Here is a 27210-nt window from a genome sequence, read left to right as displayed (position 1 = left end):
TGAAGGGCGCACGTCTCAACCCTCGTCAGGCCAGATGGGCACTTTTCTTTTCCAGGTTCGACTTTAAACTCCAGTTCTGTCCGGGCTCTCAGAATCACAAGGCCGATGCCCTTTCCCGCTCATGGGAGCAAGAAAATGAGTCAGAGTCTTCAGACAAGCATCCTATTATAAATCCGTTGGCATTCTCCACGGTAGGGATGGACTCTACGCCCCCATCAGGGAAAAGTTTTGTGAAGCCGATGCTAAGGAAGAAGCTCATGCATTGGGCCCATGCTTCCCGTTTTGCCGGACATACAGGTATCCAAAAAACCCTGGAGTTTATCTCTAGGTCCTATTGGTGGCCAACTCTGAAAAAGGACGTCTTGGAGTTTATTGCATCTTGCCCAAAGTGTGCCCAACATAAAGTATCCCGCCAGTCGCCTGCGGGGCAACTGGTTCCACTATCCGTTCCCCGTCGACCATGGACCCACTTGTCGATGGATTTCATTACAGACTTACCCATGTGCAACAAGTTCAATACCATCTGGGTGGTAGTTGACCGGTTCACCAAGATGGCACACTTCATTCCTCTCACCGGTCTTCCGTCAGCTTCCAAGTTGGCTCAAGTATTCATACAAGAGATCTTCCGACTCCACGGTCTTCCTGAAGAAATTATCTCAGATCGAGGAGTTCAATTCACAGCCAAATTCTGGCGAAGTTTATGTCAAGTCCTCCAAGTCAAGCTAAAGTTTTCCACGGCTTACCATCCTCAGACCAATGGTCAAACCGAGAGGGTGAATCAGGACTTGGAGGCCTTCCTCCGCATCTATGTGTCCTCCTCTCAAGATGACTGGGTTCAATTACTTCCCTGGGCCGAGTTCTGTCATAACAACCAGTATCATTCTTCATCTGCTTCAACACCATTCTTCACTAACTTTGGATTCCACCCTAAAGTTCCTGAGTTCCAACCGCTTCCAGCAACTTCTGTTCCCGCAGTGGATATCACCTTGCATCAGTTTGCCAATATCTGGAAGAGCGTACGATCAGCTCTGCTCAAGGCATCGTTCAGGTACAAGAAGTTTGCGGATAAGAAGCGTCGAGCAGTTCCTGCTCTCAAGGTGGGTGATCGGGTATGGTTATCCACGAAGAATTTGAGGTTAAGAGTTCCCAGTATGAAGTTTGCACCTCGCTATATCGGTCCTTTCAAGATTGAACAAGTCATCAATCCTGTTGCTTACAGACTCCAGTTGCCTCCCTTCTTAAAAATACCCAGGACATTCCATGTTTCCCTGTTGAAACCGCTGATCTTGAATCGGTTTCATTCCTCACTTCCTCCAACTCCGAAAGTCCAAACTCAACGAGGCGTTGAGTATGAAGTGGCCAAGATCCTGGACTCACGTCACCGTTACGGTCAACTACAATATCTTATTGACTGGAAGGGTTATGGTCCTGAGGAACGTTCATGGACCAATGCTTCTGATGTCCATGCTCCTGCCTTGGTCCGGAGATTCCATTCCAAGTTTCCTCAAAAGCCAAAGAAGTGTCCTGGGGCCACTCCTAAAGGGGGGGGTGCTGTCACGATCCGGGTATCTGGACGCCATTTCTTACCCATCAGATGCCTCCTAAGGCTGGCTCAGCGCTCCAGGACCGGATCCCATCTGTTATCCTAATGTTCACATTCCTGCATCCTCTCCTGTCTCTCTGAGACGCTGTCACAGTAACGCCTTATTACATCTGGCATGGCGTCTCCCGCGGCCTCCGCCGCCGTCCCTGAGCTTCTGCATGCAGAGTGTCAGAGTGGCGATTACGTCAGCCGCGGCCTCCGCTGTGTCCGCGTGGTTGGATGTGCACTTGTCAGCCTGGCGTCTCCTGTCTCCAGTGGCCGGCGCCGCCATTACTGTTTTCATTACCACATGGATTACAAACCAAACTTCCCTCCAAGTGTCTGCATGGGCGCAGCCATCTTGGATTCTGTCAGCTGATCATTTCCTCCAATCTGTTGTCAGTATTGTTAATCTGCATAATTGCCTAGCCAATCCCTTCCTTGCTGCAGGTATAAATACACTGTGCCTGAGCAAGGAAGGCGTCAGTGCTTTGGTTGTCAAACCTAGTTCCTGTTTGTCTCTCTCCTGTGATTGTCTTCCAGGTTCCAGCTCCTGTCTCAAGACTTCCACCATAGAGACCCGCACCAGCATTCCACCTGCGGTGTAGCCTGACTCTCCAATCCATTGTGGATTCATCTGTTTCCAGCTACAACATTACCTGCTTCCAGCTCAGCTTCCAGCAGAGTACAGCTTCCCTTAAAGGGCCGGTGTCCTTTCTACACTTTACCACTCTCCACCGGTATTATTATTTCTCCGCTCTCAAGTTCTACATTTCAGTTCATATTTCATCGCTCCCAAGTTCATTTATTATTTAACTGGTTCCAGCCAGTATCCACTCCGTGCTAACAACAGTCTGGTTCCAGCCAGTATCCACAGCAGCTGTTTTACCTTCAGCAACCCAGCTTTTCCTGGAACACCAGCTGGCACAATCCTGGGTTATCTCCATTGCTACAGTCGGGCCTGGTAAGGACTTTCCATCTAGAAGATCATAAGAACTATCTCACACTACCAGTGCCCTGTGGCTCTTGCCATCCTGTAGTACCCAGGAACTGTATTTTTTATTTGCTGACTTTTACGTTTTCTTTTACTGCTGCTGTGTTGCGGAGTTGTCATAATAAACATCATTGACTTTTATCCAAGTTGTCGTGGTCACGCCTTCGGGCAGTTATTATTCATGTTACTTACATGTCCAGGGGTCTGATACAACCTCCCAGGTTCCGGTACATCTCAGCCCCTACAACTGAGGCTGCCTCCCGTCAGCTCAGGCCCTCAGTTGTGACAAAGGGACTCTTTTGTGACATAATGTGTATAAGGTGCGCTACTGTGAAATAACGAGTATGAGTGGCTCTACTATTTGGCATAACATATATTACGTGTACTGTGTAGTGTATTGTGTATAAGTGGAACTACTATGTGGCATAACCTGTATAAGGAGTACTACTGTGCAGTGTAATGTTACTAACAGACACTACAATGTGGTATAATGTGAATAAGGGACACTACTGTGTGGTGTATTGTGACTAGCCAACACTACTGTGTGGTGTAATGTAAATACCTGACACTACTATGTGGTGTTATGTGACTAACGGACACTACTGTGCGGTGTAAGGAAAATAAAAGACACTACCATGCAGTGTATTGTGAATAACGGACACTACTGTGTGGTGTAATGTGAATAATGGATACTACTGTGCAGTGTAAGGTAAATAACGGACTCTACCGTGCAGTGTAATGTGACTGACACTTCTGTGCGATGTAATGTGACTAACGGACACTACTGTGTGGTGTAATTTGACTTTCGGACGCTACTGTGTGGTGTAATGGGATTATCGGATGCTACTGCGCAGTATAATGTGAATAATGGACACTACTGTGTGGTGTAATGTGACTAACGGACATTACTGTGTACTACTGTGTGGTGTAATGTGACTAACGGACACTACTATGTGGTGTAATGTGACTAATGGACACTACTGTGTGGTGTAATGTGACTAACGGACACTACTGTGCGGTGTAATGTGACTAATGGACACTACTGTGTGGTGTAATGTAACTAACGGACACTACTGTTCGGTGTAATGTGACTAACGGACACTACTGTGCAGTGCAATGTGACTAATGGACACTACTGTGTGGTGTAAGGTAAATAAAAGACACTACTGTGCAGTGTAATGTGACTAACAGACACTTCTGTGCAGTGTAATGTGACTAATGGACAATACTGTAGGGTGTAATGTGACTTTCGGATGATACTATGTGGTGTAATGGGACCATCAGACGCTACTGTGCTGTATAATGTGACTAATGTACACTACAGTGTGGTGTAATGTGAAAAACTGACACTACCAAGAAATGTAATGCAAACAACGGGCACTAGTGTGTGGTGTTATGTGACTAACAGACACAACAGTGCAGTGTAATGTGTAAACGGACACTACCAAGTGGTGTAATGTGAATAACAGACAATACTGTGCAGTGCAAACCGCATAACGGAAGCTAACGTATGGAGTACTAGGACTAATGGACAGTAACGTGCGGTGCAATGCAAATAATGGACGCTAATGTGCAGTGTAATGTGACTAATGGACGCTACTGTGAGGTGTAATGTGACTGACGTACACAACTGTGTTGTGTAATGTGACTAATGGACACTGTGCGATATAATGTGACTAATGGACACAACTGTGTGGTGTAATGTGACTAATGGACACTACTGTGCAGTATAATGTGACTAACGAACACTACTGTGCGGTGTAATGTGACTAACGGACACTACTGTGTGGTGTAATGTGACCAACGGCCACAACTGTGCGGTGTAATGTGAATTGGTACTATCCTATGGCACGCCCCTTCCCCATGAAGCCACTCCAATATATTTTTGGTGCACATTGTCCATATTTTTTTTACGAGGGAGAGGGGGTACCAATTCACTTTCTGGCACAGGGCACCAAAATGTCTACTTACGGCTCTACGCAACATGTGTGTGTTTTATAGATGTAGCCATGTTCATCTTTGCTGCATTGCAACATGCTGCATAGCATACCAGGCAGTAACTATTTGTAGCTGATGATCACTCCATTAATTCATCAGTGGCAGCTTGGCACGCCATGCAGCATGCTGCATCCCAACAAAGATGAACATGGCTACATCTGTACATATGAGGAGAATGTAGCCCTGGTCAAGGGAGTCCTGCACCATTATGACTACCCTTATGGTCACTACTACTGCAGGGCCAGTAGTAGCAAGTAATCTATTCTGTGGCAGCAGATCACGGTAGAGGTCAACTGTTCCAGCACACTGAGGTGCATTGTGGTGTTAAAAAGCACTTCAATGCATATAGCGTAAGATTGCCACAGAGTCCAGGCTGAGTAGGCATAGTGACACTGGCTCCCCCTTCCAGCAGGAATGGCTGAAGTATGAAGAGCCACTGAGGACCATAATACCACCAGAGGTGGCTCATGTGCTCCATGTACAGGACACAGATGCCCCAGAAGAGCATGGTGAGTAATAGGATAATGTAACCTTTCTCATGTTTATATAAAATGCTGTAGAGTATCTGGTTTTCTGGTTTACCACAAACCAAAACCACAAAACCTTAGTGGATCCCCACCTGAGGGTCGGTATTGCAGCCATTGGCACAGCTGTTTGGGAATTATATCCAGGACACAGAAGATTTTCTAAAGGGTATTAATACACTTAATACATCTACTACTTTACCTGGTGTTTGCCTATTGGCAATGATAGATATATGTTCCCTCTATATTGTGATTTCAAATGCTGATGGGATTGAGGCTGTATGCAGTTTTATGTTGAGTGGTCCCTAGTCTGGTTCTCCAGTTGAATTTATTATCCCATTGCTTTAGATGGTATTAGAATGTAACCATTTTATGTATGCAGATAAGTTCTTCATGCAACTGTCAGGGATGGCAATGAGATCTAACCCTGCCCCCGCGTATGTAAACATTTTTATGGAATACTATGACAATGAATACATCATGCCATGGCATGTGAGCAATGTTCCATACTTTAAATTATTTATAGATTACTTCTTTGTCATTTGGCGGGGTTGACGAAGAATTGTTTTTTATATGGTGGAAGCGCTCAATGAGTTGGACAGTCCAATACAGTTTACTGCCTTGGCTGACTTCAAGACTATGAACTTTTTTGACATCTTGGTTTTCAAAAAAGAAAACAGGTTGGCAACAGGTTGGCATACACCCTGTATCCTAAATTAACTGACCACAATACTATCCTTGTTTTATCAAGCTTCCATCCAGATGCCATACAAAAACAAGCTTCATGTTTCACAATTTTTACTACTGAGGAGAAACCCAAAAATGGACTTTGCTAACACTCAGTTGGAGGAAACCAAAGATTCATTGAAAACAGTTAAAGGAGGGTAGTTGTAGATGGCTGCCTCACCAGGGCAAAATACTTTTTGATGATACGTCAAGGACGTCCAACGGATTGCAGAATCCACCAAAAGAATTATACTGGTGTCAAGTGTGATATGAATTTACACACTACACAGTGGTCCATAAAGACAAAATGGGCAATTATGGTGTCTGACTCCAGCTTCGGTAAGATAGGAACAGTCCCACCATTGCTGAGCAATCTGATGTGGTCCAAATCGGAAGTACGTGTTATACAGGACCCAGATGAAGCCTTTAGCACCCTATGAGGATAATTGGATGACCACCAAGAAAAGGTGCTTTTGCTGGCATGGTCACACCACGTGTAGGTGCTTATTGTATGACAATCATTTCAACACCCGCAAAGTGCCAAGATCATTTTTCTACAACACCGACTGACGTGCTTAATGGAGTAAGTGGTCTATTTTTTAACTAGCCCTGTGGCCTAATGTACGTGGGCAAAATCACAAAATCTTTCTGTCAGAAGAATTACACAGCACAGGTCTGATATAAGACCGGGATATGAGAAAGGAAACACATTTCCTGCATTTGGGTCACCAAATTACCACCTTGAAATATATGATCATAGACTGGGTACCTCCACTGAAGAGAGGGGAGAGGGACTATGACTAAAAAAAAAAGAAGCCAGATAGAACCACCATCTGGACACAGTGGCCCTGGAGGGCCTGAATGAATACAACCATTTAAAAATCTTTCTAAACCGATGCTTTATTTAACTGGATATATTCTTCACTTTTGATTATTTGTTTTTTCTTTTAAAAATGTTTCTATTTTTCTATTTTTTTAATCCCTTTTTGACAGTTGAATGATTGTATGTATGGATTTTTTTTTTTGGCCCTGAGAGGTCTCTATGTATGTAGTTCTATGAACTTTTGCTTTAATTGCCTAGGTGTATTTTATGTCCATAGTAGGTTTATTTTTTTATTTGTCTTGATTTTTTTTTAATCAATGTTCTATTTATTGGATTGTGCTATGAGCCTTTTATACCTTATGTTTTATTATTTACTAGTATTATTGTTTTTACTTATACACAGTAGGAATGAGCGGGTTTGGTTCTCTGAGAACAAGGCAAAACGTCATCATCCCACTGTCAGATTTTCGCGGGCTTTGGATCCCATATAAACAGCTGCGCATCGCCGCCATTTTTACTCCGGACTTGGAGAGTGAGGGGGATAGATCTCTGTCTCTCTCTGTGGGAGGTGGCTTTGTGTGGGGTTAGTGTGTGGTCTGTAGGGGTGCTGCTGCAGTCACTGTAGTGTATCTGTGCTGTGTTAGGGGTGCTGTCCTGGCTGTCACTGGTGTTACTGCTGGGTGCTGCAGCTGTACATGAGTGTTGCTGTCCTGACAGGGGCACTGTGAAATATAGGGGTGCTGATGTCTTAATAACATTACACTGGCGCTGTATGCTATAAAAGTTTGGGTGCACTTAAAAATTAAAAGCACACTGTTCCTGTATGCTGTGAAATATAGGGGTGCTGATGTCTTAATAACATTACACTGGCGCTGTATGCTATAAAAGTTTGGGTGCAGTTAAAAATGAAAAGCACACAGTTCCTGTATGCTTTGAAATAAAGGGGTGCTGATGTCTTAATAACATTACACTGGCCCTGTCTGCTATAAAAGTTTGGGTGCAGTTAAAAATTAAAATGCACACTGTTCCTGTATGCTTTGAAATATAGGGGTGCTGATGTCTTAATAACATTACACTGGCGCTGTATGCTATGAAAGTTTGGGTGCAGTTAAAAATGAAAAGCACACTGTTCCTGTATGCTTTGAAATAAAGGGGTGCTGATGTCTTAATAACATTACACTGGCCCTGTCTGCTATAAAAGTTTGGGTGCAGTTAAAAATTAAAAAGCACACTGTTCCTGTATGCTTTGAAATATAGGGGTGCTGATGTCTTAATAACATTACACTGGCGCTGTATGCTATAAAAGTTTGGGTGCAGTTAAAAATGAAAAGCACACAGTTCCTGTATGCTTTGAAATAAAGGGGTGCTGATGTCTTAATAACATTACACTGGCCCTGTCTGCTATAAAAGTTTGGGTGCAGTTAAAAATTAAAAAGCACACTGTTCCTGTATGCTTTGAAATATAGGGGTGTTGATGTCTTAATAACATTACACTGGCCCTGTCTGCTATAAAAATTTGGGTGCAGTTCTCTTACAAATTAAAAGTACATTGTTCCTGTATGTTGCGAAATATAGGGGTGCTGATGTCTTAATAACATTACACTGGCCCTGTGTGTTGTATATATTCAGGGGTGCTACTGCTGTTAAAATAACATTACACGGGTCCTCTATACTGTAAGAATACAGGGGCACTGTGAAAATTAAGGGGCACTGTTCTGTGTGCTGTATTAATAAAGGGGTGATGTCCAGTGAAACGGAGAACAACAATTTGTAGGAAAAAATAGTGGACGATCAGGAACCAATTCCAGTTCCTAGCACTAGTGCTGAAGCTGCTGCTGCCACCAGTCATGACAGTGATGATGCAAATCCATCGACGTCGTCTGCTAAGGCCGATGCCTAATGTCATAGAGGACATGTAAAATCCAAGAAGCAAAAATTAATAATCAGGAAAAAAAAGAAATTATCTGATGAGAAACGTAAAATTATCAATATGTCATTCACTACACAAACTAGCAAGGAAATGCTAAGGCCTTGGCCTATGTTCATGACTGGTGGCTCAGCTTCTCAAGCTTAGCTTAGCCATTCAGCAACTCGGTGCACCTCTTTTTTTCTTTCCATCATGTGCTCTTTGGGCCCTATTTTTTAAATCTGCCACACTGCAGTACCACTCCTAGATGGGCCAGGCGTTTGTGCCACACACTTATGTCGCTTAGCAAAGTCATCCAGCTACCTCATTGCACCTCTTTTTCTTCTTTGCATGATGTGCTGTTTGGGGCCCATTTTTTAAAAGTGCCATCCTGCCTGACACTGCAGTACCACTCCTAGATGGGCCAGGTGTTAATATGTGTTAATAAGAAAGAAGCAGGAGCTATATGTTAGAAAGTGATACCGGGCTACCTTGGGGCAGCACGGCATAATATTTATCTAGCACTTGTGTAACACTTTTATTTTTCCACTAATTTTACTCTTTTGAGTATTTTACTAATACCCATATTTTTGTATCACTTTCTAACATATAGATCCTGCTTCTTTCTTATTAACAAATATTAACACTATAGTATGTCAATGGTGTGCTGCCCTGGGGTGGTTGGGCCTGAGCCGACTTTGTCAGGTCCACGACCTGGACTTATACTTAGTATTTGGTACCTCCAGTAATAGAGCGGCCGTGAAGTGGCCTGGAGGCTTATCATATTTGCAAAATATATGTAACGAAGAGCTCTAAATTTTCTATTATTACATAGTATACAGTTCTTGTTACTAATAGCTCGCAAAGTGCGTGGGAAAAATCCTTTTGTTTTCCCAACTCTACTCTATGCATATCATTAATGAATCTACGAGGTCTCCTGGTGTATCCTAGCCACATCGCATTGCTTCTAAGACACGTTTTCGGTAAAAAGACGCCTGGCGTTAGCAGAGTCTCACTGGACCTGGCATGCCAAAAGGTTGGCTGTTTGGCTTGTCTGCAGTCAAGATTTACACTATGAGGACACATCTGTATCTCCTCAGCACAGGTTTCTGCATGTTATCTGTAAATTATTCCCTATTTTTTTATTGAAATTGCAAACCCTTTTTGAAAATAGTTTTTCTTTGTAACACATTTTTGTTCATGAGCATTGTACCTTTTTGTAAAGTATTCTTTGTTAGCATTTCATATATGCTCCAGAACCCAGTCTTATTGAAGAGAAGACTAGACCGCTAGAGTAATGCTATAATGTTATTAATTGGTGGAAGCAGGGTGTGATCAGGTACATACCCTCCAACTGTACCTTTTCGGCAGGTACATAACCTTTTTTATGGTTTGTACCGATTTTTGGCTCTCCAAACTTCCATTGAAAGTATAGGAAAAGGGGAGTAACCACGCCCCCTTACCCAGTGACCACGCCCCCTTTTGAATTTGTACCGATTTTCATGTGTAAAATGTTATGCAGGTAACTGTGTGGGACTTGTGTTGCCGAGCCTATGCACATTGTTAGATATTATGTTGGGGGACCAGTGGCCCCTTTGAGTAGTCACCATTGGTGATGGAAGTATGAGGAATTTGGGTGTCTAGATATTCAAAATACGGTGCTCTGTCCATATTTAAAGTGATAAACCATCCGACTGCCAGGGATACTTACTGAGGTCCCTGACACCCTCTTACTAAGATGTTCTCCAGAACCAGGAAGTGGGCCTGTACCTTGAAATAGGACAGGTGGGTGCAAAAGTAAGTAATCTCATACAGGTTGAGTAGATATACAACATTACTAGCTCCCATTTAGACCACAAATTATAAAATGTATTTTAGTATCAAGATCGTGTTTATTTGCAGATATTATGCACACTATTTATTGTGATGTTAAATTAAGGTTAATTAAGAAAGGAAAATATCTTATATTCTGTTATTTATCCTAAAGGTTCAGCTTGGACAACTACCATCTGACTCAGACCATGATCCACACCATTGAAGTGATCAACAGGGATGACAATTTTCTCCCAAATGTAACATTAGGGTTCCAGATGTATGACACCTGTAATATACCACATTATGAATTACAAGGAGCGTTACAATTCCTGACTGAGTTCACCACGATCACCTCCAGCAGCCAGTGTAGTTCTCGGCCATCTTTCCCTGCCATTATTGGATCCATAATTTCTGCAAACTCAATCATCTTGGCTCATGTTCTGGGAGCTTTCAGATACCCACAGGTAAGAAGTTTTGAAAAACCTGTATTAAATAACCACAAAATGTTCCCACCATTGTAAATAAATCACTATATAAATGACAAGTAAACATGATTGTGTGGCAAGGATCACATACACCAATGTAAAAGTTCCGATTAACAGGTTTATTACTCCACAGCTTCCAATACAGGCAAACCTTACAAAAGGACATGTGTATAGCACATGTCATAGGAAGTAACACAAACAGCAGTGTCCAAACAGCAGATCCAGGACTCCTAATACTAGCCACCCCCTGGCCTATCACCTGGGCGAATGATTCACCATCAGGAGCCCTGACTCCTGTGTCTGAAACCTTTTTAAGACAAACTGACAGGTGTCTGTAATCATGCCTGCTGCTGCTCAGGGGTGGTCTTCAGGTTGCCGACTGTCAGGATCCCGGCGCACAGTATACCGGCACCAGAATCCCGACAGCCAGCATACCGACAGTTTTTCTCCCTCGTGGGGGTCCATGATCCCCCTGGAGGGAGAATAAATAGAGTGGCGCGTGTAACGCGCCACTGTGCCCGCAAGGGGCTCACTTGCGCTCGCCACACTGTGGGTGTGCTGGCGGTCGGGCTTACGGCGCCAGTATGCTGGTCGCCGGGAGCCCGGCCGCCGGCATACCATACTACACCCCTACTCAGACTTGAACGCCCAAAATACCTAGACTGGATCTCAAATCCAGTAGTTCTATAACCATGTCAGATTTGTGCAATCCCTGTCACACTCCTTTCCCCTTAGCTTCAACCACCTTGGTGAATCTATCAACTGTTCAGGCAAAGGTTCTACTGCACCTGCCTTTATTTCTCCAACCCATCCGGAAATACGCCTCTTCTCCTGAGTCCCCTCTTCCCCCTCCCTTAGCTTTAACATAGGGTTGACTGGAAGATCGGAAGATATAAACTTCCTGGAGAGAGCATCTGCATTGATGTGGAGCCTTCCAGGGTAATGTTGCACCACACATTTGAAAAGCTGTAAAGCCAAAAACCAGCATGTCACCTGAGTATTCACCTTTTTATTTGTGTGCATCCACTGTAATGGTGCATGATTGGTAATCAATAGAAACTGACTTCCTAACGAATACTGTAGTACGTCAGGTATTCTACTGGCCACTTAATTGCCAAGCACTCCTGTTCCACTGTGGAGTACTTTCGCTCGCTGGGTAAGAATTGTTTGGCTTAGGTATAAGATGGACTTTTATTCCCCATCTACCACTTAGGACAAAACTGCACCCAACCCTGTTCAAGAGGCATCAGCCTGCAACACAAACTGTTTTTGAAAGTCTAGTGCCTGCAACACAGGTTCTATACATAAAGCTTGCCTTAGATTTCGCAGGCTGCTTCTGCCTGTTGAGATCAGATTATTTTATCAGGGGAGTTTTTCTTTAAATACTCAGTCAGTGGGGTTGCTCAGGTTGCAAAGTCAAGTATAAACTAGGGATGAGCGGGTTCAGATCTCAGAGACCTGAACTGACCAGGACTTCACGATCCGAGTCCAGAACCAAGTACGGCTTGGTTTTTCCGCCAGAATCCCAGAACGAGGCAAAACGTCATCATCCTGGTGTCTGACTCACGCGAGATCCGGACTTTGTATATTTTGCATCTCCTGCCCTGCCATCTTCACTCCAGTCCTGGAGAGTGTTGCAAGGGGGCATGTCTCCTCAGTGTCTGTGCGGGAAAGTGGCGTGGCACCTGGGGTGGAGACCTGCTCTTTTGTATCATTCCAGTGGTGCTGCCTTGTGCTGCATTAGTCCAGACACAGTGGTGGTGTCCTGTGCTGTCATAAGTCCAGTGCTGCTGTATAAGTCCAGTCCAGTGGTGCTGTCTTGTGCTGCATCAGTCCAGTGGTGGTGTCCTGTGCTGTCATAAGTCCAGTGGTGCTGCTGTATAAGTCCAGTCCAGTGGTTCTGCCATATAAGTCCAGTCCAGTGGTGGTGCTGCCATATAAGTCCAGCGGTACTGCTATATAACTCCAGCGGTACTGCCGTATAAGTCCAGTGGTGCTGTCTTGTGCTATATATTATTTACTCCAAATACAATGGTTTTTAATATTTAGTCAAAATAACTTTTACAGGGTTTGCCCTGTGTGATGAGGGGTACGCTCTCCTGTGCTGCATATTATTATAATAACTCCAACTAAAATTGTTATTAGTATCCAAATAATTGTACAGGGTTTCCCTGTGTGGTGTAGGGGTACTCTCTCCTGTGCTGCATATTATTATAATAACTCCAAATAAAAGGGTTATTATACAAATAATTTTTACAGGCTTTGCCCTGTGTGGTTTATGGGTACACTCTCCTGTGCCGCATATTGGGGGTAAAGCCAAGTTGATCGCAGCAGGAATTTTGTTAGCAGTTCGGCAAAACCATGTGCACTGCAGAGGAGGCAAATATAACATGTGCAGAGAGAGTTAGATTTGGGTGTGGTGTGTTCAATCTGCAATCTAAATTGCAGAGTAAAAATAAAGCAGCCAGTATTTACCCTGCACAGAAACAAAATAACCCACCCAAATCTTACTCTCTGCAAATGTTATATCTGCCCCCCTCCAGTGCACATGGGCCCTCATTCAGAGTTGTTCGCTCTGTATTTTTTATCGCATCGCAGCGATTTTCCGCTTAATGCGCATGCACAATGTCCGCACTGCGACTGCGCCAAGTAAATTTGCTATGCAGTTAGGAATTTTACTCACGGCTTTTTCATCGTTCTGGTGATCGTAGTGTGATTGACAGGAAGTGGGTGTTACTGGGTGGAAACAGGCCGTTTTATGGGTGTGTGCGGAAAAACGCTACCGTTTCTGGGAAAAACGCGGGAGTGGCTGGAGAAATGGGGGAGTGTCTGGGCGAACGCTGGGTGTGTTTGTGACGTCAAACCAGGAACGACAAGCACTGAACTGATAGTAGATGCTGAGTAAGTCTGGAGCTACTCAGAAACTGCTAAGAGAGGTGTAATCGCAATATTGCGAATATGTCGTTCGCAATTTTAAGAAGCTAAGATTCACTCCCTGTAGGCGGCGGCTTAGCGTGAGTAAATCTGCTAAAAGCAGCTTGCGAGCGAACAACTCGGAATGAGGGCCATGGTTTTGCCCAATTGCTAAAAAACTTGCTGCTGCGATCAACTCAGAATTACCCCAATTATTATAATAACTCCAAATAAAAGGGTTATTATTATCCAAATAATTTTTACAGGCTTTGCCGTCTGTGTGTGATTTAGAGGTACGCTCTCCTGTGCTGCATATTATTATAATAACTTTAAATAAAAGGGTTATCTAAATAATTTTTACAGGCTTTGCCGTCTGTGTGTGGTGTAGGGGTACGCTCTCCTGTGCTGCGTATTACTATAATAACTCCAAATAAAAGGGGTATCTAAATAATTTTTACAGGCTTTGCCGTGTGTGTGTGGTGTAGGGGTACGCTCTCCTGTGCTGCATATTATTATAATAACTCCAACTAAAATTGTTATTAGTATCCAAATAATTGTACAGGGTTTCCCTGTGTGGTGTAGGGGTACGCTCTCCTGTGCTGCATATTATTATAATAACTCCAACTAAAATTGTTATTAGTATCCAAATAATTGTACAGGGTTTCCCTGTGTGGTGTAGGGGTACGCTCTCCTGTGCTGCATATTATTATAATAACTCCAAATAAAAGGGTTATTATCCAAATTAATTTTACAGGCTTTGCCGTGTGTATGTGGTTTAGGGGTACGCTCTCCTGTGCCGCATATTATTATAATAACTCCAAATAAAAGGGTTATTATCCAAATAATTTTTACAGGGTTTGCCCTGTGTGGTGTAGGGGTACGCTCTCCTGTGCCGCATATTGTTTAAATAACCCCAGAAAAATAATGGAGAACAAAAATTTGGAGGATAAAATAGGGAAAAATCAAGAACCACTTCCTCCTAGTGCTGAAGCTGCTGCCACTAGCCATGACATGGACGATAAATGCCATCAACATTGTGCTAAGGCCGATGCCCAATGTCATAGTAGAGGACATGTAAAATCCAAAAAGCCAAAGTTCAGTAAAATGACCCCAAAAATAAATGTAAATCGTCTGAGGAGAAACGTAAACTTGCCAATATGCCATTTACAAAATGAAGTGGCAAGGAACGGCTGAGGCCCTGGCCTATGTTCATGACTAGTGATTCAGCTTCACATGACGATGGAAGCCCTCATCCTCCCGCTAGAATAATGAAAAGAGTTAAGCTGGCAAAAGCACAGCAAAGAACTACGCATTCTATTTCTAATATGGTATCAGAAATCCCCAAGGAGAGTCCAAGTGCGTCAGCGGTTGCGTTGCCTGACTTTCCCAACACTGGATGGGAAGAGGTGGCTCCTTCCACCATTTGCACGCCCCCTGCAAGTTCTGGAAGGAGCACCCACAGTCCAGTTTCTGATATTCAAATTGAAGATGTCACTGTTGAAGTACACCAGGATGAGGACATGGGTGTTGCTGGCACTGAGGAGAAAGTTAACGAGGAGGATTCTGATGGTGATGTAATTTTTTAAATCAGGCACCGGGGGAGACAGTTGTCTGTGGGATAAATAGGCCCATTTTCATGCCTGGGCAAAATACCAAAAAAGCCACCTCTTCAGTGTAGAATTATTTGTCCACAAATCTGGACAACAGGTGTCAAGCTGTGTGTTGCCTTTGTCAATCCGTAATACGTAGGGGTAATGAAGTAAGGATGTTAACATCCTCCCTTATACGTCACCTGCAGCGCATTCATCAGAAGTCATTGTCAAGTTCAGAAACTTTGTGTAAGAGCGTAAGCAGTCCACTGACACCTAAATCCCTACTTCCTGTTGTACCCAATCTCCTGCAAGCCACACCAACTCCCTCAGTGTCAATTTCCTCCTCAGTGAGAAACATCAGTAGTCCTGCAGGCCATGTCCCTGGCATGACTGATGAGTCCTCTCCTAACCAGGATTCCTCCGGAAGATCCTTGAGTGGTACGCCTACTACTGCTGCTGCTTCTGCTGTTGTTGCTGCTGGGAGTTGATCATTATCGCAGAGGGAAAGTCAGAAGGCCACTTGTACTACGTCAACTAAGCAATTGACTGTCCAACAGTCTTTTGCGAGGAAGATGAAATATGACAGCAGTCATCCTGTTGCAAAGCAGATAACCAAGGCCTGACAGCTATTTTGGTGTTAGACATGCGTCCGGTATCCGCCAGCAGTGGGATTTTGACAATTGATGGAAGTAATGTGTCCCCAGTACCAAATCCTGTCTAGATTCCACTTCACTAAGTAAGCGATACCGAGAATGTACAGAGATGTCAGAAAAAGTGTCCTCAGTGTCCTAAAAAATATGGTAGTACCCACTGTCCACTCAACCATGGACATGTGTACAAGTGGAGCAGGGCAGACTAAGGACTATATGACTGTGACAGCCCACTGGGTAGATGTATCGCCTTGCACAGCAACAACAGCAACGGCACCGGTGGCAGCATCTCAGAAACGCCAGCTCGCTCCAAGGCAGGCTACGCAGTGTGTCACAGGTTTCAGCAAGAGGCACACCTCCGAAACCTCTTAAAGAAATGGAGGGAAATCATCGCCCAATGGCTTACCCCACTTAGACTCTCCTGGGGATTTGTGATATCAGACAATGCCACCAACATTGTGCGGGCATTAAATCAGGGCAAATTCCAGCATGTCCCATGTTTTGCTCACACAATAAATTTGGTGGTGCAACATTTTTTGAGTAATGACAGGGCCATACAGGAGATGAATTTGGTGGGCCGAAAAATTTTGGGACACTTTCGCCATTCAGCGACTGTGTGCCAAAGACTGGAGCTCCAGTAAACACTCTTGAACCTGCCCTGCCATCACCTGAAGCAAGAGGTGTTAATGAGGTAGAATTCAACCTGTATATGCTTCAGAGGATGGAGGAGCAGCAAAAGGCCATTCAAGCCTATACATCCACCTATGACATACAGTAGGCAAAGGAGGGGGAATGCACCTGACTCAAGTGCAGTGGAGATTGCTTTCCGTGTTGTGCAAGGTTTTCCAATCCTTCAAACTTGCCACACGTGAAGTCAGTTCAGACACTGCCAGCTTGAGTCAGGTAATTCCCCTCATCAGGCTTTTGCAGAAACAGCTGAAGAAAGTGAAGGAGGAGCTAAGACGGAGCGATTCTGCTCAGTATGTGGGACTTGTGGATGAAGCCCTTTGCCAGGATCCGAGGGAGGTCAATCTGTTAAAATCAGACCAATACATTTTGGCCACCATGCTTGATCCTAGGTTTAAAGCAGATACAAAGCTGCAGGGTGCAAAGACCTGCTGTTAAAAATACTGTCAGCTGAAGCGGAATGTGACACGGCACCATCTCCTTCTTCATTTTTTTTCCGCAACTGGGGCTGCCAGGAAACAACTTAGATATCCGATTCCTAAACAACCCGCTGGTGGTGATGCAGGACAGGCAGGACCAACTTTGGACATCTGGTCCGGACTGAAGGACCTGCCAATAATTTATGACATGTCTACTGTCACTGCATATGATGCTGTCACCATTGAAATAATGGTGGAGGATTATATGGGTGACAGCATCCAAGTAGGCACGTCAGACAGTCTGTACCCATACTGGCAGGAAAAAGAGGCAATTTGGAGGCCCGTGTACAAACCGGCTCTATTTTACCTAAGTTGTCCACCCTCCAGTGTGTACTCCGAAAGAGTTTTTAGTGCAGACGGTAACCTTGTCAATGATAAGCATAGGAGGTTACTTCTGCACAATGTGTAGAAGATGAGGTTAACAAAAATGAATTATCAATTCTTCTGGGAAGACCAGCCTCCAGAAAGTACTGAGGGACCTGTGATGGTGGATTCCAGCAGGGAAGAATTAATACTCTGTGAGGATGAGGATGTACACAATACTGAAGGGCTTGTTTTGTGGGGGCCCAAACGAACCAATCATTTCAGCCACAGTTGTGTGGCAGACCCTGGCACTGACATGATGGGTTTGTTAAATTGTGCATGTCCTGTTTATACAACATACGGGTGGGTGGAAGGGATCAAGGACAATTCCATCTTGCACCTCTTTTTTTCTTTGCATTATGTACTCTTTGTGGCCTAGTGTTTCAAACTGCCATCCTGTCTGCAACACAATGCCACGTCTAGATGGGCCAGGTGTTTGTGCCGTCCACTTGTGACGCTTAGCTTAGTCACAAGTCACAAGTGGACTTAGCTTAGTCACCAAGCGAACTCGGTGCAAACTTTTGTCCTAAAACAATATTGTGTGGTTTTGGCAAAACCAATGCAGATCCAAAACACAAGCGGGGATCCAGATCCAAAACCAATACACAAAACACGAAAAGTGCCCGCTGCACATCCCTCGTATAAACTAGCTGCAATAACCCACTAGAGTGAGAAATGTTCCAATCTGAAACTTTCATTCTGGCTTAGACCAGAGTGCAACTGCCTTTATTTTAATGGGTTGGGGTTTAATCTGTCCCCTTCCCACAACATACCTCAGATACTTTGCCTCTACCATTACTATGGCATATGTTTACGGGTTGGGATAATAGTTGTGAACTAATATCAACTATGTGTATCATGTTTTATAAAATTATGTTTTAGCAACCTCTGATTTTATAACAGGAATAAAACTTTCGGGTATCTAATTTGATATCAGATTCATGAATATTTGAATTGTGTAAAAAAGGGGAGGGGATGTAGGAAGGACATCGATGTAACAAGAAATAACAAGTCATTCACAATAAAAGTTGAATGTAAACATTAACATTATGTTGAGTATTGTAATTACCACAAAAACAGTACATTGCTTGTGAAAATTGTCAAGGGTATAAGCACACCGGAGTAACCTGGATCAGACAGAGGACAGTACAGTAATACAATGTAAGAAAACCATAGCACTGAAAACCCCAAATCGGGGAATTTGGCTCAACAGATACCAAGTGGTTGATTCAAATCTCTTGGTAATTTGAGTATGAATAGATGATAGGAGTGTAATAATATGTGGTTCCCATTTCTTGTATAAATGCTGCACACATTGTTCTATACCAGAAGAAGCATTTCTGTGGTCTCATTAGTTATGGCTGGTTTTCTTTATACATTTGTGGAGCAGAACTTTCTTTGCTTCCGTAACAATACGCATGAGGATGGTAATGAGATGATCAATATCAAAATCTACCTTCCAAGCACTAAAATCAGCAAATAATAACAGTAAAGGATGGAAGGGTAAGCGGAGGTGACTAAGTTGGGTAATAAAATTCAGAACCTTGTTCCATCAGCGACAGACCTTTGAACATAACCAACCACATGTTCTGGATATAATCTGTGTGTGAGACATTACAGTTAGGGCAATGACCAGATTCCTCTGGTAACATGTAATGGCACTATAACGGAGAAACATAAGCTCTATGAAGGTTTTCTAAGTGGACCTCTTGAAGAGCAGAGAAATCTAATACATTTAGTAACTTGCCCGTGGGATAGATTATGGCCTAAGGATCAGTTATCTAAGGTAAATGATTAGACCCCGCCAATTATAGCATTCCATAGACAGATACTGTCTTTTGCTATCAAGTCAGAATTCATGTACCAATGTTTGAGATTAGGAAATGTAATAATGAATTAACTGTGTCAGTGGGAGAGAGGCCCTGAACATTGGGCTGTGGGGATTTACTCATTGCGAAATAGTGTCATTGTAGTTACATAAAAAATTGGGAGTTGAAATTAGTCTCATAGTTGCTGAAAAAGAACATATGGCCTCCTAGGTCAAAGATATCTGAAATGGCTCTGATTTCTTTATATTTCCACATTAGAAACCAGGCATTATTTACGGACCTCATGGAATCAGGATTTTCCCAAATGGTCTAGTATTGGGAGTTATTGTGATACTTGTCTAATATCCTGTTGACTGCAAGCCAAGCTGCATATGTGTCTTTAAAGAAGAGTTGGGTTTGTATATTAAGAGGGATAGATGATCTGCAGATGTGGAGTACCCACTGGAGTATGAGGGGTAAAGAGGGCCTTGTTTCTCAAAATAACTGTAAAGTGTTCACAAGTTAACAACCAATCTGCAACACAGTGGAAAAGGCCACCTGGAAAACGTTAAGACAACTGATTTTGTCATTTTTATTAAAAGAAATCGAGAAATCTTTGTATTTTTAGATTGCAGGTGAACTTAGTAAAGGCTTTAGATCATGCTAGAACATTTGCTTTACAAATGTCTAGTTGGAACATTTTAAAGCAATCTGAGAGTTTGGGACAAACTACACTCTCAAGCAGCGCTATTTATTAAAGCAATTAGAGATAATAGGTGAGAAGTTTAAGTTATAAAGTTTATGTAACGTAGCTGTAATGTAAATACCAAGGTATTTTATGGACTGGTGAGAGATATGAAATTGTTATATTATAGGTAGTGAAACGAATGGTGATAGGGGAAAATTGAAGGAAAATCGATTTTTGGATATTGATATGATGAAGATGACAAAGGTCCAAACAGGACAGAAACATTGATGAATGTACTCTTCTTAATGGGTAAATACAATTTGACTGGTTAGTGCACCCTTATAACGCATTGGGAACATTCTCTAGATACATTTGGGATGCCACCCTGGCAGTATTGCTAAGGAGATATATGAGTATGTAGTAAATGACTTTAAATGTTTGTGTATATGTGAAAATTTTAGGCAGGCATGGAATAATGATACAAAGTAAGAATGCTTTAAAAAAAATAGAAGTGTTAATAGTTTATTTGTATCAATTAACAAAATGCAAAGTGAATGAACAGAAGAGAAATCAAAATCAAATATTTGGTGTGACTGCCCTTTGCATTCAAAATAGCATCAATTCTTCTAGGTTCACTTGTACATGGTTTTTGAAGGAACTTGGCAGGGAGGATTTTCCAAACATCTTGGAGAACATGTGGATGTAGACTTGCTCAAATCCTTCTGTGTCTTCATGTAATCCCAGACAGAATCAATGATGTTGAAATCAGGGCTCTGTTGGGGCCATATTATCACTTCCAGAACTCCTTGATCTTCTTTACACTGAAGATAGTTCTTAATGGCATTGGCTGTATGTTTGGGGTTGTTGTGCTGCTGAAGAATAAATTTGGAGCCAATCAGATGCCTCCATGATTGTATTGTATGATGGACAAGTACCTGCCTGTATTTCTCAGCACTGAGGACACCATTACTCCTGACCAAATCCACAACTTAATTTGCTGAAATGCAGCCCCATACTTGTAAGGAACCTCCACCATGCTTCACTGTTGCCTGCAGACACTCATTATTGTACTGCACTCCAGCCCTTCAGCGTACAAACTGTCTTATCAGTTCAGAGCACCTGCTGCTATTTTCCTGCAACCGAATTCCTATGTTTTTGTGCATAGTTAAGTCACTTGGCCTTGTTTCCACTTCAAAGGTATAGCTTTTTGGCTGCAATTCCTTCATGCAGACCACTTCTGACCAGACATCTCCAAACAGTAGATGGATGTACCTGTGTACCACTGGTTTCTGCCAGTTCGGAGCTTATGGCACTGCTGGACATCTTCTAATTTTGAAGGGAAGTAAGCATGATGTGTCTCTCATCTGATATACTGTTTCCTTGGCAGACCATTGCATCTACAGTCCTCAACATTGCCAGTTTCTTTGTGGTTAATGCTGAGAAATAGAGGTAGGTATTTATCCTTCATGCAATACCATTATGGAGGCATCTGATTGGCTCCAAATGTATTCTGCAGCCAGGCAATGACCCCAAAAATACAACCAATGTCAATAAGAACTATCTTTAGTTTAAAGAAGAACAAAGAGTTCTTGAAGTGATTATATGGCACCCACAGAACCGTGATCTCAGTATCATTGAGTCTGTCTGGGATTACATGAAGAGACAGAAGGTTTTGAGAAATCCTACATCCACAGAAGATCTGTGGTTAGTTCTTCAAGATGTTTGGAACAACATATCTGCCGAGTTCCTTCAAAAATTGTGTGCAAGTGTACCTAGAAGAATTTATGCTGTTTTGAAGGCAAAGGGTGGTCACATCAACTATTAATTTGATTTTGATTTCTCCCCTGTTCATTAAATTTGCATTTTGTTAATTGATAAAAAGAAACTAACACTTCTATTTTTGAAAGCATTCATACTTTGCATAATTTTTTCCAGTCCACAACTGCCTAAAACATTTGCACAGTACTATATATATATATAAAACTGCAAGTGTTTCTGTCATAAGTTTAGTTTATTAATATTATGACTTTCTTTATTTTCAGGTCAGTCCATATTCAAGCGCCTCTTTACTGAGTAACCAGAAAATGTTTCCATCTTTCTTCAGGACTGCTCCAAGCGATAAACTCCAGTCTATTGGACTGGCTTGGCTAATTTTAAGCTTTGGTTGGACCTGGATTGGTCTTCTAGCAACCGACAATGATTATGGTCTTCTGGGAATTCAGCCAATAAAGCACGAGATAATAAAGGCTGGAGCATGTATAGCTTTTACTGAACATATACGTCTAGGACAGCCAGATCGCAATGCTCCACATATAGTGAGGGTTATTAAGGAGTCATAGGCTAAGGTGATTGTTGTATTCTCTGTCGACTTTGAATCAGTTCCTGTTGCAAATGAAATGTTGAAACAGAACATCACAGGGAGGATTTTTATTGGAAATGCCGGTTGGGTCAGGACCATATTACTATCAACAAGAAATTATTTTCACATATTTTCTGGCACTCTTGGCTTTGCCGCTACTGAGTATGTGGTTCCAGGATTAAGCCAGTATCTCAGCAAGATACGTCCTCCTCAGTCTATGGAGGGGACCTGGGTGAACTTTTACTGGGAGAAAGTTTTCAGCTGCAAATTTCTGTATGGGACAAACCTTACTGGGCATTTGGAGGCCCCATTGAAAGAATGTACAGGAGAGGAGAGGTTAGATGACGTCAGCAGCAGCTCCACCTATATCAGCAGCTTAAAATATTCTTATTACACTTATTCATCTGTGATGGTTTTGGCTAAAGCTTTAGATGATCTGAGAAGCTGCAAGGCGGGTGATGGTCCATTTTCCCATGGAACCTGTTCAAACTTTTTGAATTTCAAACCATGGCAGGTAATATACTGTCTAAGATTTAGAAGTCACATGTAATTTGATTTTATATACTATAAATACCATGGCCTGGATGTAATGGGAGCAGATAACAATACAATGTCCGATGTTTGTGGTCAATGCAGCAAACATCGGGCATTTTACAAAGTCAGTTAACGTATTAGTGGCTACAAAGTGGCTTTTTCAGATTCTTTCGGTTCTTAAATAGAGAGCCCGATAAAAGGTTGGTTCCAGATGTGTTTGCTGTGGTACAACTCAGCCAATATAATGGAGTCCGATATTGCAAGTCGGACACAACACAGCTCTAAAACTCTCAAAGAATTTAGAGGGGGGTTTTTTGGGCCGAGTTGGTTATGAAAATTTTGGAAATAAATTATAAATACACTTTTCAAGCACATTTTCAATAAATAAACACGTTTCAATATTTTTTTTAAAAATTCAGTGTACATGTATAGTACATGTCATTTTTGCCCATTTTGCACAGGAAAATATGCCTGATACACAAATGGGTGCACAAGCATCTTATGCTGATTTAAATGATATGCGGCATAGCTATATTCTGTGTGTAATTGCGCCTGTATCAGCATACCTAATTATATTACAGTGTTTGGCTGAAGCAAAACATTTCAAATGTAGATACAGTCAGAGGTGTAGTTAGGCGCCATAGTGCCCTGCGCAAGAGTATGTTTTGGCGCCCCCTCCTGTACTGAATTGGGGACCTGGCCAACATTTGGTGGCATGTTGCATTTGAAAAGGAAAAAATATTGAAAACTCCTAAATTGTTGACCGGGCCGATTCTAGACCTTGTGGAGCACAGTGCAAAAGTTTCCTTTTCCATGTGTAAAAAATGGAGAGTGGACGGCCAAGGGGCACAACCAAAATATAGGTGCATGGCTTCATGGTACACCACAGTAGAGCCACTTACACATGTTACATCACAGTAGAGCCCCTTATACATGATACACCATGGTAGAGCCCCTTATACATGTTATGCCATGGTAGAGCCCCTTATACATGCTACACCACAGTAGAGCTGCTATAGAAGTAGCTGTTTTTAACTATTTATTTGTTTAATTCCAATAAATGAAAAACACTATGTATGCCCCGACTGACCTGACCACACAACCCCCCAAAATGTGAAGCACTATAGTGGCTAATTGGATACCCCCTTAGAATGATGAAACAGGTAGGAATGACTGTTAGCATTGCTAGGTAGTAATAATAATAATAATAATAATAATATTTAAAATACAATGAGATAAGTGGATTGATATTTCCTGAAACAGAAACAATGGGCCTTATTTATCAATGAGTGATAAATTTCACTGTGAGTGATAAATTGCACCAGCCAATCACCTCCTAACTGTCATATTTCAAACACAGCATGTGACATGGAAGTTAGGAGCTGATTGGCTGGTGCATTTATCAGTCACAGTGAAATTTATCACTCATTGATAAATAAGGCCCAATGAGTGTAACTCTCTAGCTCTTTGCCAGGGTCTCCTGAAAGGCAGTTTGGTATTCACTGCAATTTGTGCACAGCTCATTACCCCCTGTCTTGGGTCCTAGCATGAAAAAGATAAGGGATAGTAAATGTAGAATTAACATAGGGAGTATCCAGGAATTAATCACATTACCGATCTGACTCAGAACTAAGAGCCAAATCTGCAAGAGGAAATGAGGGTCAGAGGACAAACCAGGTCAATGCACAGGAGGATGTTCTAGAGACCAGGAAACTGTTAGGGTACTCCAGCACTATGTGTGTGAGACCCCTGGAGCTGGTGAGAGAAACCCTGCTGTTCCCTTAGTGCACAACACACACTGGTACTTAGGGGGCCATCTGGGCTTAAACCTCTAGCAGTAGGGGCTCGCACAATAGGCTGGAGACCACAAGGTGATTAACCTGGAGTGTAGCAGCTGACAAGGCAAGTGTTAGTGGCAGACAGACTGGATACAGAATGTCTTGGTTAATAACAAACAGACTTTGGCTAGGTTATGCAGACAAGGCTGGTGTTACTGAAGACAGCAGGACTTGATGAAAACAAGATACACAAAGCAGGAGTTAATTGCAGTTCGCTTTAGCAGGATATGCTGGCTGAAGACTTCTGTACCAGAGTGTGCAGGATTCACAGAAAGCTAATGGTAACTAAAGCAATGAGGTATGAGTTGTTTGAAAGGTAGTGGTTAATTGCTGGAACAATCAGGTGCTGAGTGTGGACTGATTGAAAGCAGAGTGCTACCTGTATGAACTAAGTTGCAGAGAGACTTGCTAGATGAACTGTGTCAGATTACAATAACACACAGAGGCTAAGAAGTAGCTTGGACACCAGTGACAGCAATGTCTGACAAATAATAATATTTTATTTACACTGCTTACCTTCTTTTTCTGGTCAATTATTGTGGAAGAACAGCCAACATTGGTGGAACATTAAATGTATTTAATTTATGACTTTGATAGTGTCAACAAATATCCTTTTTCTCCCACTCTTCCCAGCTCACACACTATATCAGGAAAGTCAGACTCACACTTAGTGGTGGTAATAACATTTTCTTTGATAAGAATGGAAACCCACCTTTTGTCTATAGTATTGTGAACTGGCAACTGAGTCCTGAAGGGCCTGTAAAGCAAATTCAGATTGGCAATTATAATTCTTCTGCACTTCCTGATGAAGCTCTGACCATCAATTCAAGTCTGTTGCTGTGGCCAATGGGGAATCAGCAGGTGAGGCTACAGATGCAACTCTGGTTTCTGTACAGTTGTATAGTTTTTAATACAGTATGTGAATTAAGCAGCTAATCCGCAAATGAGTGTTCATCTGTCTTCTATAGTCAATAGTCAGACTCCAAAATTTCAAAAAGGTTACAGGTTATTGCCCCGCAGCTTAACCCTATCCCCCACCCTTAGTGCCTAAACATAACCTCTCCCTGGTGGTGCCTAACCCAAACCCACCCTTTCCCCAGCCTAATTCTAACTTCCCACCTCCCACAGCTTAATCCTAACCCCCGGTGTCGGCTAAACCTAAACCCCACCACCACCACCACCACTAGCCCAAGGTCGGTGTCTATACTTAAAGCGGTCAGGATCCCAGCTGTTGGAGTTCTGGTGTTGGTATCCTGACCCTATCGGGATTCTGATGTCAGGCGTTTGACGGGGGTCAGGATTCTGGTGTCGGTATTTCGACAGTCAGGATGTTAATGACATCCTGTTTAGACATTAATTAACAAATCATTACAGTCAGGTTTATGCATTATCGCATTGCTAACTCTTTATTCTCATTAGCCATTTATATTGTCTGCAATCCTCCCTTTGGGATTCTAATTGATAATTTAGGCAGATTTATAATGGAGTGTATATTAATGTGTAGCACCGTTATACCATATAGTACATAAATATTGTATTGTTCCATTGTTGTGTTCCGCTACTGCAAACTACACATACTGGATGGTCCCATTTGGAACATATGGCCTTGTATGCAAACTTGTCTGCCCAGAATATATGGCCACCTCTCTCTTATATGTCATACAATTGCCCTGTCCATAGGTTGTACAAGAAGAGTGTTCTAGATGCTGATAAACTACACCGAATATTAAAACATTATTATTATTAAACATTGTAATATTAGGATAGTACAGAATTGTAACTAGTATGGATAGAGTCCAATTGTTATTTACTATTAGGTACACAAGGTTCTTGATACCCCGCAAAAAGGCATTAACAAGCGATCTCTGTGAAACCATATAATATGCTTAAAATACCATTCATGAAATACAACTACATATCACTGTATTCCCAGGTCCCTCGCTCGGCCTGCAGTGAGAGCTGTCCTCTAGGATACAGGAAATCTGCTAGATCAGGACACCCCGTCTGCTGCTATGACTGTGTCCAATGTCTACAAGGAGAAATATCTAACCAGACAGGTAAGTCAATGACTTTCTGATCTATGTAATAAAATATTTTTACATTTATTAAAAATTGTGTTAGATTCACTAAAAACACTCCTATCAGATGAGAGAGTATCTTAGATTCGGTACTGCTATGGGCACAGGACTGGAACCACAGGAAGGTCTAGTACAAACTGGAGTCTGAGTAATGTGAGTGTTTGTACATGCAGTATAGACAGTCTTAATACACACTAGGGTTAGGGGTGTCTGCAATGACAGCTGTAGAACTTGTTTAATCCAGGAATTTAGGAAGGAGCTTTTATCTCTCCCCATTAAGCCGCGTACAGCAGCAAGTGTTATCGTTCTAAGAACAATGTAGAGCAGTGGTGGGCAATTATTTCAGCTGGGGGGCCACTTAACACTTT

The 27210-nt window shown here is 42.5% G+C and overlaps 1 protein-coding gene across 1 annotated transcript in view; it reads left to right on the top strand.

Moving 5' to 3' along the window:
* Positions 1–27210, top strand: part of LOC134934191 (extracellular calcium-sensing receptor-like) — a 46205-nt gene that overhangs the window by 7414 nt on the left and 11581 nt on the right. Inside the window, exons 2-6 of the mRNA XM_063929681.1 lie at positions 10541–10832; positions 22076–22289; positions 22413–22906; positions 25398–25625; positions 26698–26821. Coding sequence (XP_063785751.1) covers positions 10541–10832; positions 22076–22289; positions 22413–22906; positions 25398–25625; positions 26698–26821 — 1352 coding nt within the window. The remainder of the gene's footprint in view (positions 1–10540; positions 10833–22075; positions 22290–22412; positions 22907–25397; positions 25626–26697; positions 26822–27210) is intronic.

This window comes from Pseudophryne corroboree, chromosome 6, assembly GCF_028390025.1.
Source record: "Pseudophryne corroboree isolate aPseCor3 chromosome 6, aPseCor3.hap2, whole genome shotgun sequence".
Taxonomy (NCBI): domain Eukaryota; kingdom Metazoa; phylum Chordata; class Amphibia; order Anura; family Myobatrachidae; genus Pseudophryne; species Pseudophryne corroboree.
Note: the sequence above shows the minus strand (reverse complement) of the source record. Positions and strands in the feature narration are given on the sequence as shown.